Source organism: Onychostoma macrolepis, chromosome 22, assembly GCF_012432095.1.
Source record: "Onychostoma macrolepis isolate SWU-2019 chromosome 22, ASM1243209v1, whole genome shotgun sequence".
Lineage (NCBI taxonomy): Eukaryota > Metazoa > Chordata > Actinopteri > Cypriniformes > Cyprinidae > Onychostoma > Onychostoma macrolepis.
Window position 1 is genome coordinate 9,087,843 of NC_081176.1, and position 13,332 is coordinate 9,101,174.

The window sequence follows — 13,332 nt, forward strand, 5'->3', positions numbered from 1 at the left end:
TCCCCCCCCCCTACTGTTAGATGAAATTTACGCTCCTGCCTGGAGCAGTTTGCAAAAGAAGAGTGGTCCAAAATTCCAGTAGAGAGGTGTAAGAAACTCATTCATGGTTACAGGAAGCGATTGAGTTCAGTTATGTTTTCCAAAGGGGATGCTACCAAATATTAAGTTAAGAGTGCCAATAATTTTGTCCAGTGCATTTTTTGGGTTCTGTGTGGAATTGTGTGTTCTGTGTTTTTTTTTTTTAGCAGGGCTATTTTGCTTTAGTAAAAATGGTGTTCTTGCCACAGTATTATTGTTTACACAAGGCATGTCAAATTAACAACAACTGTAGTAGGACAGCACAAGCACAAAAAAATGAAAGAAAATGAAACTGTAATGATATGCAACAAATAAAAAGCAGCTAACAACTGGGAATAATTCATTGTTAATAATAACTGGTAATATTAATAAAAAAAAAAAAAACGGACAGATGTGGCATTTTGTGGAGGTTGAACGTATTACAATTTAAATAATTATCTCTAATGTTCTAGAATCCCGACGTGCAAGCTAAATCCAGGTAAGGTAACAGCCTCAACAGCTGTGCTGAATTAATGTTCAGTGTTTGTAATGTGACAACACTTTAGCATAATACTCTGAAACATCTGTTGCGTATTGTATACTGTTTCACACATTATTCTTTAAAAAAAATAGTAGGCAGTGTGCACTGACAGTGTTGGTAAGTTACATCCAAAATGAAATACATTATATATTACTAGTCTTTTGAAAAGAATTAGTTACATTACAATATTACCGTCTCTGAATTGTAATGTGTTACACTACGTTTGAGTTACTTTTGAGTTACTTTCACTTTCAAGCACAAACTGCAGTTCCCTTCAGAAATAATATCGGTAAATACAGCAGAATGTTATAGGCCCTGATGTACAAACAATAAACACAATAGCTAGCCTATAGGCTATTTTAGTTCTCCTCACTCCACAACAAATCCTTTAAATTTAATGGTATTCAGAACAAAACAAGAATGAAAAATACAAGTTGCTAAACAAGCCAAAACAAATGAATTGATATATATGCTTATATAGGCCTATTCATAGTGTTTTATTTGTATTATATATATATATATAAATACTCAAACATTCAGTAAACTTTTATAATGAAAGACCTGCCTAAATTACAAAAGAACTTCAGCTCATTAATGACCTTTATTTAAAATCATATTTTGCAGTGTTATTAAAGTTCAGTTTTACAATTGCAGTATTTCAAGAAACAACATTGCTGTGTTTTTGTTTAATAAAGTAGCTTCTAAATTCGCATATAGTATCAAAAGCGTCCGGTAAAACTTCCTGCCATTGTCTCCTCCTTGAATGCTTCCGACAAGGATCTGATGTGTGATCTGCTTCTGTCTAAAAAAACAAACAAAAAACAAAAACACTCTAATGTAACTTTAATAGCCTACCAAACATTACTTGTGTAAAATGGATTTTGGATTTGGAAAATGGATTACCTTCCATGTGTCATTTTGGATAAGAGCAGATTCACTCCTCATGGGCCATAGCATGCTGAAAAGCAAAATATAAATTTGGAAATGGATGTTTAAATATCCTTAAATATGCTTACCTGAGTGAAGTCAAACTCCCAGTTAAGTGCCATATAAAGTGCATACTGCCAAACAGATAACACATTTTTAACAAATTTGAATTTGTTAATTTGACAATACCTGAAAATGTATATAAATCTTTTTTTCATTGGGGTCAGCCTGATGTCTTTTGATGACAGTTACTATGCCCAGAGGCCGCGGGTTCGAGTCTCGGTACCGGCAGGACATATCGGTGGGGGGAATGAAGCACTCTCTCCACCTTCAATACCATGAGACCCTTGAGCAAGGCACCGAACCCCCAACTGCTCCCCGGGCAGCCGCAGCAAAAATGGCTGCCCCCGTGTGTTCACGGTGTGTGTGTGTGTGTGTGTGTGTTTGTTCACTACTCACTGCTGTGTGTGTGCACTTGGATGAGTGAGATGCAGAGCACAAATTCCAAGTATGGATATACTTGGCTACACGTTCCGTCACTTTTTGTTTCTCCTCTCAGACTGATTTAAAAGTTTCTCTAATGGCTTTATGTTGCAGGAACAGATCACCTGCTATAACCGTGTGTAGAAAAGCATTGTCTGATAAACACAGTCAGTGAATACAAACATACCAATATCTGTGCAAGAACAGGAAACACTGCTGTAATCATATCAAATGTTTGTTATAGAATAGAATAACATAAAATAGAATCATCTAGAATGAATATGGCAGATGAAAATCAAACATGTTGCAACTAAAAAACTAAAGATTCAAATTAAGATTCAAACTAACAAACAAAGTTAAGAGTTAATTATTTGAGGAAGAGGAATTTAGAAATACTTTAAAAACCAGTAATCAAACGCCCTGTTCAGATCTCCTGGATCTGATGTCATAAACCAGAACAACAACAGCAGCGGCAGCAGCCACGCCCACCAGAGCAGTGACGACCAATCGGATCACAGCTTCAGTAGAATCACAACCGCGGACAGAGTCTGAGGAATAAACACATCAAACTGAGATCAGCTCAGTCAATAAAGTTAAAAATCAGTTACAGCTGTTTTATTTGTCATATGATTAAAGTAGATCGAATTAAGTAGGTTATAGTATCATTTCACTTTAAATTGTTCTACAGTTTCAATCATGGCAATATATTGTTAAAAGCGATTAAATAATCGTTACATTCCTGGGCCCGTATTCACAAAACATCTTAAGGCTAAAAGTCACTCATAACTCGCCGTTTTAGGAGAAAATCTTAAAAATAATGGGCGTTTCAGCACTAAAACTAGCTCCTTAATCTGTGAAAGGTTAGGAGTAGTGAAGAGGAGTCCTAAGTCACTAAGACCAAGCCACAAACTATCCTAAAATGGCTGTTGCCAGCAATCTGCCTCTGAACGTAATCATTTTAGAAACATTTGATGATGATGACCTTTTAAAAAGGTATCACCTTTGACTTTGGTGGTTACCCCCAACTCCAAATGTTCCTTTGATTATATCCTTGTTTTCATTAACCAGTTGGGCAAGACGTAACAGTTGTTCTTGCGTCCAGTTTTTTTTTTTTTTTAACATTTGCATGTATTATTATCAGCGATGATTATTCTACTCTGTTAATTAAAAGGCTGTTTATATGCATATGCGCCAATTGTTTTTGAGAAGCATACATGTAAGAGGCTGACAATAAGCTGAACATAGGCTACATGTTAAATTAGTGACAGTTATCCTGTATTTTAAAATCTTTATTTGAATGTGGCAATTAACTTTTTTATTTTTATTTTTAAACCTTTATTTAAATATGGCAACAATACTGTGCTCTACAATATTTCTATGAATAAATCTCTGACAGAGAGATCAGCCAATTGTGCATAGTTAGTAAGCGTGCTGACATCACCCATAGCAACAAGGTAAACCCCGGTACATGGAATAACAGTTTTATGAAAGCAATAAGCCCCGTGAAACCATGGTTTACAGTGAATTAATAACAGCTAAGACGTCCATGTCATGCCTAACAACACCCCTTAGCTGTTACGAATTCACTGTAAACCACATCTTCTTGGGGCTTATTGCTTTAATAATTTTTCACTGATGATGTGTGTGACCATGATGTGCTTCACTAATGATGTGTGTTTCTCTAAAATTGAATGCTCTATCGTGTTGGAAATATCCCCTAAACCAAACCTAGCCCTAAACCTACCCGCTAGTGTTAATAAATGCAAAAGTGATATAAAAACACATTGGTTGATGCATCCATGCATAGGCGGAGGGTGAACCAACTCCATGGTAAGGCTAAAATATGCCTAATGTTTTAAAGCCCATATGGTACCCACTGAATAACAATAAAACAAGGTAATTGTGACTTATCTCACAATTCTTACTCTTTCTCACATTTACGAGTTTACTGGATATCTCATAGCTAATTCTGACTTCTCACAATTCAGATTTTTTTTCTTCAGGATTGTGAGATATTATGAACTCAAATTGCGAGTTATAAAGTCCAATTCTGAGGAGGGGGAGTCTATTTTCTTACAAATGTGAGTTACATACGCACGCTCATCACAACTCCGGCGTTTCAGCGATGACTCATCTGAACGCCTCTGATTGGCCATTGCATTGATAAGCTCAACAGAATCGTGTGTGATTGGATACAATGCGGAATGCTGTAAAACCGCATAATTTGATGCACCATTAGCAGATCTAGATTTAATGCCACAATTGACACTTTTCATTTCATTTTCAATTTATTTGTGACATCCTTAATAGATTGTGCATATTTGTCCAATTTGGTGATATTTTTGCCCCAAGCCCCCGTTAATTTCAGACCCATGGCCAGGGGAAGGCTAAGCCTTGCCCAGCATTACACATGCTCCGCCTATGCATCCATGCTATTTTAACTGAATCCCGGCTTGAGGACTTTTCCTAATTACACCCCGTCTCTCTCCCACTTCAGATCCTGACAGCTCTACACTGTACCTGTCACGGTTGCCAACTGTAGCGAAACGAAGAACAAGGAGACATGGGCTGAACTCAAAGTAAACAGTCTTTAATGATCCAAAACGGGGTAACACAAGGCAGGCAGAGACACACAGGAAACACAACATCGACGTGTAATACCCCAGGTGAAAAAGAAATATATTTAAGTTGTGCTTTTTCAGACACACTTAATATATTTATATTATACTGTACTAATTGCACATTAAATGTATTATTTTGGAACAACTTTAAGTATATTAAGTGTATTTCAAGTTATGCTTAAGTTCAATTTTAATCTATTTGTAATATATTTAATATATTGAAATTGTGTTAAATTGGAACCACTTTAAGTATATTTAGTGCAATTTAAGTGTATTTTTAAAAATACATTTAAAATGTACTTTTAATACTTCATGAACTACAGGTAAGGTATATTTGAAGCATCGTTTTAATGTGCTTTAAGTACATTTCAATTGTATTTCAGCTTATTGGAAATGCATTAGCATTACACTACTAGTATATTATATTTATTAGTATTATATTTTTCAATATACACACACGTACACTTTGATATTTAGAAAACTTTAATGTATTATATATTGTGTACATTACAAATATTCATGAAGTACATTAAAAAAGTACAGCAGCATATATACTTTGGTGAAAAAAAAAACCATACTATTAAATGTATTAAAATGCATTTGAAATACAAGTATGTTTATAGCATTTTGTATTACTACAAACATACTCAAGTACATTTTAAAACATTATACAAAAAACATAAATGAAAAAAAGACTGAAATGCTATGGAAGAGCCATCTTATCCATTTGTAGAACATTTCAGTTATAGCTGTATTACTGAAAAGTAAAGAATTTTACATCAATGAATAAATAAATTACAATGCAATTTTCTGAAGAAAAAAAAACATGTAAAGTGAATAGATGTGTGTGCAAAGACTGAAGATGATAAAGTTCAAGCAACAGAATAGTGAGGGATGGAGGGGTTTTGGAGGTGGACAAGGAGATGGTGAAGGGATGGTGAGAGGCAAAGGTGCAGGATGATGGCAGGATGTGGTGTAGGGATGGTGATGAGAGGATGACGATGATGCCCTGGCGGCTTAGATGGTGTTTGGCACATGGCACAGACCCAGAGCATCCCAATGCTGACAACACACGGCGGAGTCGAGGGAGCGGGGAGCCAAGATGTAGATGGTGTGGCTGCCGACCGATGGAGACAGAGCTGGTGGATCCGAAGCCGCAGACTAAGGGCCAATGGAGCTGAGCGTTGTCGCAGGTTCCAGAGACCTGGGCACAGCCTAGTCAGTAGTGTCTTGCAGCTTTAGAAAAAAAAAAAACACAAACAAAATTAGATAACAGATTTTTACATGAATGACTGAAAAGAAGCACAAATTAGCTACCTGGAATGGACACATTGCTAACGTTTTTCTTCCAAGATTCGAATCCCCGTCTATTAGGCCTGATTCAAAAATCTCTATAACAGAGGTGATACGACATTAAAATATACTTACTATTCCTTTGCTTGTCTCTGCACTCAGATTTCATTTTTTCTTCTATAGCAGCTGATCTGAAAAACAACAAATGTTAATATTTCTTACACGCACAAAAAAAGGCAAATGATGATTGGTGATTTGTTTTCTATTTAAGAATGACAGAACAATGTACCTGGTTGGAAATATAGTCAAAAACCTTCCCAGCCTCAGCAGTTTCAGATGTACTGTATGCTTTTATAAGCAACCCTTCTTACAATTTAATCTTTGTTCTTATCTGTAATGAGAAATATATATATTAGAAAATAAAGTCATAAGGTTGTCAAGCTTGAACAAATATAGACACCAATCAACCAACACTACCACAGTTTGCTGATCAGCTCAAGACAAAGTACGGTAATTGTATGTTCATAATCATGGTTTTTCAAAGATCATTAACCTCATTACAATGAAGCCAAATTGTTCAGGAAATCAGAAATAAATACACTTCATGTTGCAAATAAAAGAATGTTAATGTTAACTAATTTTATTTTATTTTTTTCTGCCAATGCATGCGTCAAAAACATGACTGGTACAGACAAATAACGTTAATTAAATACAAATCTTACCTGAAGTCACAGTGAGATTCTGAAGCCAGACGCCATACACGCTCGCAGAAGCTGGTAAAAATAAGAACATACCGCTTTATGCCATGGTCTGTCTGAATACTGGATTCTGATTGGCTGGCAGGTGTTGATTAAATTCGTTGAACTGCAGGTAGTTCCAGGTCAGTTTAATCACGTTCTATATTAATGTGCTTCCTATAAACATCGGTAACCATAGTAACATACAGTTACAGTTGAATAGTAATACAGACGAAAATAACCGTCATTTTTATCGTTCCGGTCAAATATTGCAGCACAAATAATATTAAAACATCTTTAATATGTGAATGCTGGCAAATGACCATGGCATAAACGGGATAATCAACGGCTAGCTGTGCATTAAACGATTTGAATGCACTCCGCTGCGCGTCGGGTCGTTCTTCGCCTCCACGTCGTGCATTCAAATGCACAGCTAGCCGTTGATTATCCCTTACATATTTTCTAATTAATTTCATAATTCCCCAAAACAATTTGAATTCTGCCATCACTCACCCTTAAGATGCTCCAAGCCATCTAAGACTTCCGTTCATCTTCGAAAGAAAAGCGGAGATATTTTAATGAAATCTGAGATGTCCCTCCGATGAAAAGATTCATCAAAGATGTTCACGTTTCAAAAAGTTAATCGCAAAAAAACATCGCCAAAGTAATCCATATGAATTGCGTGGTTTCCTCCAAGCACCCTAAAGAGACACGATCACTGGATATAATATAACACTGTTTAAATTTAGACTTATATTCACATTCAAGGGACATTTGCTCGCATATCATATTTGATTTACAAAGCTCTCTGCTGCGAGCTCATTATCATACGAACCAATCAGAGCCGTTCAATGGCTCTGGAACCAATCAGGTTTAGTCTGTGTTGTTTGAATTTAAACACAATTAAACGTGTTTTTTTTTTTTTTTTTCTCATTTCAGATATGATGTTGAAATCTTTGTGGGAATTTCAGAAATGTATATTAGAAAATAAAGGTGTCAAGCTTGAACAAGTTTATAAACAACTAGCTTATTACAATTAATGTATCATGTAATGAACAACAGCCTAATCAACCAAAGTAGCATAACCCATATTAAACAACATATTTTAAATACTGCAATGGTTAATATTTGACAAAGGTTTGTACATTGTAAATATCGTTTTTCAAAATATCATACTTTTCCAAATATTAAAATTATAAATAAATAAATATTTAAAATATAACCATGTGCAGGCCTACTGCAATATAAAGTACATTAAAAACCTACTAAACGAGTAATCATTTTGTTATGTTCTTACACAAAGTACACATAAAATATATTTTAAGTAAGAGTAACATAAGTGTGTTTTTGTAAATACACTAAAACGTCACTAAAAGTATGCTTGTGTTTAGTATATTCCTTAAAAGTGTAACTAATAATATATTTATTAACATAGTATTTCTACTATACTTTTTAGAAATATAGTAATAGTGTGCTTGTGTTTAGCATATTCCTTAAAAGTGTAATTAAGCATATATTTATTACCAAAGTATTTCTAGTATACTTTTATAAACACATTAAAAGTATGCTTCTGTTTAGCATATTTTTAGAAGTATAACTAAGCATGTATTTAATACAAAAGTACTTCTAGTATACTTTTTAGAAATATATTAAAATGCAATTCAGTATATTTTTAATGCACTTCAAATAAGCATGTTGGGAATACAAATGTATTGTAAACATACTACTTGAATTTCAAGTATATTTTTAATACATTTAATACTGCGTCTTTTTCACCTGGGACCAGACGCTGAACAGTGGAAAACACAGGGCTTAAGTAACAGAAACTAAACGAGGTAATTAATCAAACACAGGTGGAGACTAATGAACTAATAAAGATACAATGAGGACAGGAACAGGAACATAATCAAATATGGACAGACATGAAGGAAAATTAGATCAAAATGTACATAGGACATGAGGGAAACAAAACAAAACACACAGAATAGTCCTTAGGCGTGACAGTACTATCATAATAAAGGCAAACACATCAAAAATAAAATAGTGCTGTCAAACGATTAAATGCGATTAATTGCATCCAAAATAAAAGTTTTAGTTTACATAATATATGTGTGTTTACTGTGTATATTTATTATGTATATATATATATATATATATATATATATATATATATATATATATATATAACACATGCATGTGAAATGTTTCACATGCATGTGTTATATAATATAAACCTTTATTTAAATATGGCAACAATACTGTGCTCTACAATATTTCTATGAATAAATCTCTGACAGAGAGATCAGCCAATCACTGTGTGCATAGTAAGCAAGTTTATAACTCACAATTACAAGAAAAAGTCAGAATTTAGAGTTTACATCACAAAATTCTGAGAAAGTCAGAACTGCGAGATGTAAACTTGCAATTGCAAAAAAAAAAAAGTCAGAGTAAAGTCCAATTTTTTTATTTTTATTCAATGGCGGTAAAAAAAGGCTTGCAGAAATGTGTGTCATGTCACAAAATATTTTTTAAAAGACTGAACTTGTATATAACGTGATCATAATTTAATAAAAACATTTTAAGTTACTAATTATAACACTTTCATGTCCATGGCTATTCAAACAGCACATACATTATATACAAAAAGCAAGCAAAGAACATTTACATTATCAGAGAACATGACTGACTTCAGTCTAGCGTGAGTTCAGTACCCGTTATGATCAATAAAGCTGCCTCGATGTCAAATGAATTTTTTATATCGTATGTGCGTTTCCACTGTTGTTTACGATGAGAGAATTCAGTTTAGAATTCAGTCAGCATGCGCACGTTCATCACAACTGACTCATCTGAACGCCTCTGATTGGCCATTGCATTAACAAGCTCAAAGGAATCGTGTGTGATTGGATATGTGGAACGCTGTAAAAACGTATCATTTGATGCACCATTAGCAGATCTAGATTTAATGCCACAATTGACACTTTTCATTTCATTTTCACTTTATTTGTGACATCCTTAATAGATTTAGTTTAACTGTAAATGGGCATATTTGTCCAATTTGGTGATATTTTTGCCCCAAGCCCCTGTTAATTTCAGACCCATGACCAGGGGAAGGCTAAGCCTTGCCCAGCCTTACACATTAGGCTTTATTAATCAAAACTGTGGACCTGCAATTCATACTTAGTGTGAAAAGGAATAAAAGTTGTGGGTGTTTTACTGCCTCTAGTGTTCATTTCAACTGGAAACTGCAGCGATTCGTATGCATAAGTAAGTTTTTGGAGTTTCACAGAAATGTAGGTAGAGGCACGTATTTCCAATGAGCCTAGGTTGGAGGTTGAACTGTGGGTCTGAAAAGTTTCCCGTTTGATGTGCTCGTAAAGACGTTCTGCGTCTAAATAAACATAAAGCAAAAAGAGACAGAGCAGCAGTTGTGAGTGGGGTGGCCAGCTCCACCCCTGCAGTAATTGCGTTAAATATTTTTAACGTGTTGCTGAAAAAAAAAGCCAACATATCAAACCACATTAGATATAAATATATCAGATCACAACAGGTTTAACTTTGATCACACTACATTCAGTGAATGAATTGCATTTATCAGTGTTGCTACTAAAAAGTCAAACGGTGAATATTAATGAGAAGAGTAGCCTGTGAATCTCATTTATTAATTTGAAACATAATAAGACTTGAAATTTGCATTCGGCTACCTGTGAGCTTTTGTCTTGGTGAGAAATGTTTGAGTTTATGAGATCTCTGGCTTTTGAATGCAGACTTTGGTATTTTGGCGAATCTGAGCACAATGACTCTTTGAAGCACTTGTGAGTTTACCTTGGTCCTTTCTTCTGAAGAAGTGTAGATGCCTAGATCAATGTTTTCTGATATTTAAGTTATGTTTAAAATCAGCTTACAATATAATTCTCATGTTTTAACGGTTCAATGCGTATAACGGTACATTAATAATAATGTAAACTTATAAAGTTTTACATTATTTTAAACATTATTTATATGTGGCGCTCTGCAAAACTAATTAAATTATACTTCGGTTGTTTTCCTCCAGGGGGCGCTCGACATAAATATAATATGGAGAGACTCTTGAAGCTCAGAGTGAGAAAACTTTATTGATAAATGCAATTAAATGCAGATGGCAAATACACAGCAGTCAAGTGAGATCTGTGTGTCTTATCTGAAGAAAATATAAACAATAAAACCTTTCAAACTGGAGGAGAAGATTAGATCATAAAATATCATTAGAAATTAAAGCATGCTATTTCAAATAATCTAGCATGAGCAAAAGCAATGTTTATAAATCTTCAATATGTATTATTACAAACACTCGCATTTTAAGCATTAATGTGAGAATGTTACAGTTTGTCCTCAAATCATCTTCTAGGGAGGAAATGAGCCACCTATAAATAAACATAAACACCAGCATATATATAGCCATTAGAAATAAATGAAGATTAAATAATTAAAAAGAAAGTTGTATGAAAAATGACCATCAAGTACCTGATGTGTGAATATGTGCTCGATCCTGTTCAGCTCTTCTGGATCTGATGTCATAAACCAGAATGACGACAGTAGCCACGCCCACCAGAGCAGAGAGGACCAATCGGATCACAGCTTCAGTAGAACCACAACAGTGGACAGAGTCTGAGGAATAAAAACACCAAACTGAGATCAGCTCAGTCAATAAACACTAATATCAGCTCTAATATCAGCGCTGCTGTACCTGAACATGTGTGACAGAGTCGACTGATGTCCAGATGTTGAGTCTGGTTGCTGATGGGATTGTTGAGCACACAGCTGTAGGTGTTTTTATCCTGATATTCCACCTCCAGAGGTAGAGAGAGACTGATGCTGAGATCAGACACACTGATGCTGGACAATAAACTGTTTCCTTTGTACCAGGAGAGAGTCACATGACTCACATTCACCACTGAACACAACAATGAACAGTTTGATGATGATGAAGATGATGATGAAGAACAGTTTGAAGAGTTTCTGCTGATGACGAGAACCGGCAGACGAGCTGAAAACGTAAGAAATATGTGTGAATGTAATTAACAATCTTATTTACAGTTCAATGTGTTCAACAGTCTGTAATTTCAAACTGTAAAATTACTATATTTAAAGGACGGGACAAATCTCTACTCACCATAGACAGAAACTCTGAATGCTTTTAGATTTCCTGCATTTATTAGTTTATAATCTCCAGCGTGTTTAGTTGTGATGTTTGTGATGGTCAGAGATCCGGTTTGATTGTCCAGCTTCAGTCTGTCTCTGAATCTCCCATCAAGAACATCATATGTGAAGAATCTTCCAGCAGTTCTGTTGAGGTGAGCTATTAAAGACTTTTCTGTTTCACTCTCCCACAGAATGTCATTTTGACTTATTTCAGTAAGATTAATGTTTAGAGTAACAGAGTCTCCCTCCGTCACTGCTATATTTTCTGCATCACAAACACACACAGAAACAGGGTTTGTCACAGATTGAGACTTTTGAATAACTTTATGATGGCTTACTAAAGTAATTAGCTTCATGTTTAAATTTGACTTTAAAATACAAGCCAGTGAAACAAATATTTAACTCACTGTAGACAGTGAGAATGTAATCAATAACCATCGGTCTGTTGATGGTCCGGAATTCATAATCTCCAGTATGTTCAGTTGTGGTGTTTGTGATGGTCAGAGATCCAGTTTGATTGTCCAGCTTCAGTCTGTTTCTGAATCTCCCATCAAGAATATCATCATATACAGTCATGCTGCCGGTCGTTACATTGGTATCAACTATCACATATTTCCCAAACGACCACCGAATCAAATCATCCTGCTGTATTAGACCAAAACCAGTGCTTGCACTCAGAGTGACAGACTCTCCTTCCATCACTGACTCTGTTCCCCATGCTGTAAAACCAAACACTCCTGAAGAACAGAGTTTGTCAAAATCACTTGAGGTCAGTTTGATGAAGCTTCACTAAAATACTTTGAATCATTTAAATGTGAAGTAAAACTCACCATCCAGACGCCACAAAAACAAACAGAAGAAAACTAATTTGAGAAGCATTTTCTTCATCGGTTCATGATAGTGATGCTTAAAATGTCTGAAAACACTCTGACACTCGACTGAACTGAGATATTTATCTGGTTGAATCCTCCCTCAACAGGATTCAACTTACATCACAGTTTGGTTTATCAGAGGAAGTCATCTTATATTTCATAACAAATTCCGGTAATGTACAAAAACTAATAGCAAAACAGTGAAATGCTGCATGTGTGTTGGATTAGATATCCATGATACCAATGTTTCTACACACAGACTGGAGTATGTTTGCTTCTCAAGCCACCAGTGGTGCTCACACAGACATTGACTCTTACACCTCCTCTGTATTGGATCATATCAATACCACCATTGACAGTGTTACAACCCAGAAACAGATCACCACATATCCAAATCAGAAGCCTTGGATGAACAAGGAAGTGCGACTCCTGTTGAAGTCACGCAACACTGCCTTCAGATCAGGAGATGCACAAGCCTACAGCACATCCAGAGCAAACCTGAAGAGGGGCATCAAAAAGGCCAAGCACTGCTACAAGCTAAAGATAGAGGGACACTTTTCCAACTCTGACCCTCGACACATGTGGCAGGGCATTCAGGCCATCAGTGACTACAAACCCACCCA

The 13,332-nt window shown here is 35.3% G+C and overlaps 1 protein-coding gene and 1 long non-coding RNA gene across 2 annotated transcripts; both read right to left on the reverse strand.

Moving 5' to 3' along the window:
- Positions 1–5,422: 5,422 nt before the first annotated feature.
- LOC131530199 (uncharacterized) lies at positions 5,423–6,916 on the reverse strand. Its single transcript, XR_009268337.1, has 3 exons — positions 6,212–6,916; positions 6,058–6,113; positions 5,423–5,865 (listed from the first exon to the last, which is right to left on the reverse strand). It is a non-coding gene; the product is annotated as an uncharacterized LOC131530199 (long non-coding RNA).
- A 3,850-nt stretch (positions 6,917–10,766) lies between these two features.
- LOC131530165 (SLAM family member 5-like) lies at positions 10,767–13,305 on the reverse strand. Its single transcript, XM_058760316.1, has 6 exons — positions 12,668–13,305; positions 12,245–12,574; positions 11,809–12,102; positions 11,383–11,682; positions 11,160–11,303; positions 10,767–11,059 (listed from the first exon to the last, which is right to left on the reverse strand). The coding sequence occupies exons 1-6, from the start codon at positions 12,723–12,725 to the stop codon at positions 11,040–11,042; spliced, it is 1,146 nt and encodes a 381-aa protein (XP_058616299.1). The 5' UTR covers positions 12,726–13,305; the 3' UTR covers positions 10,767–11,039.
- Between the last annotated feature and the right edge of the window lie 27 nt (positions 13,306–13,332).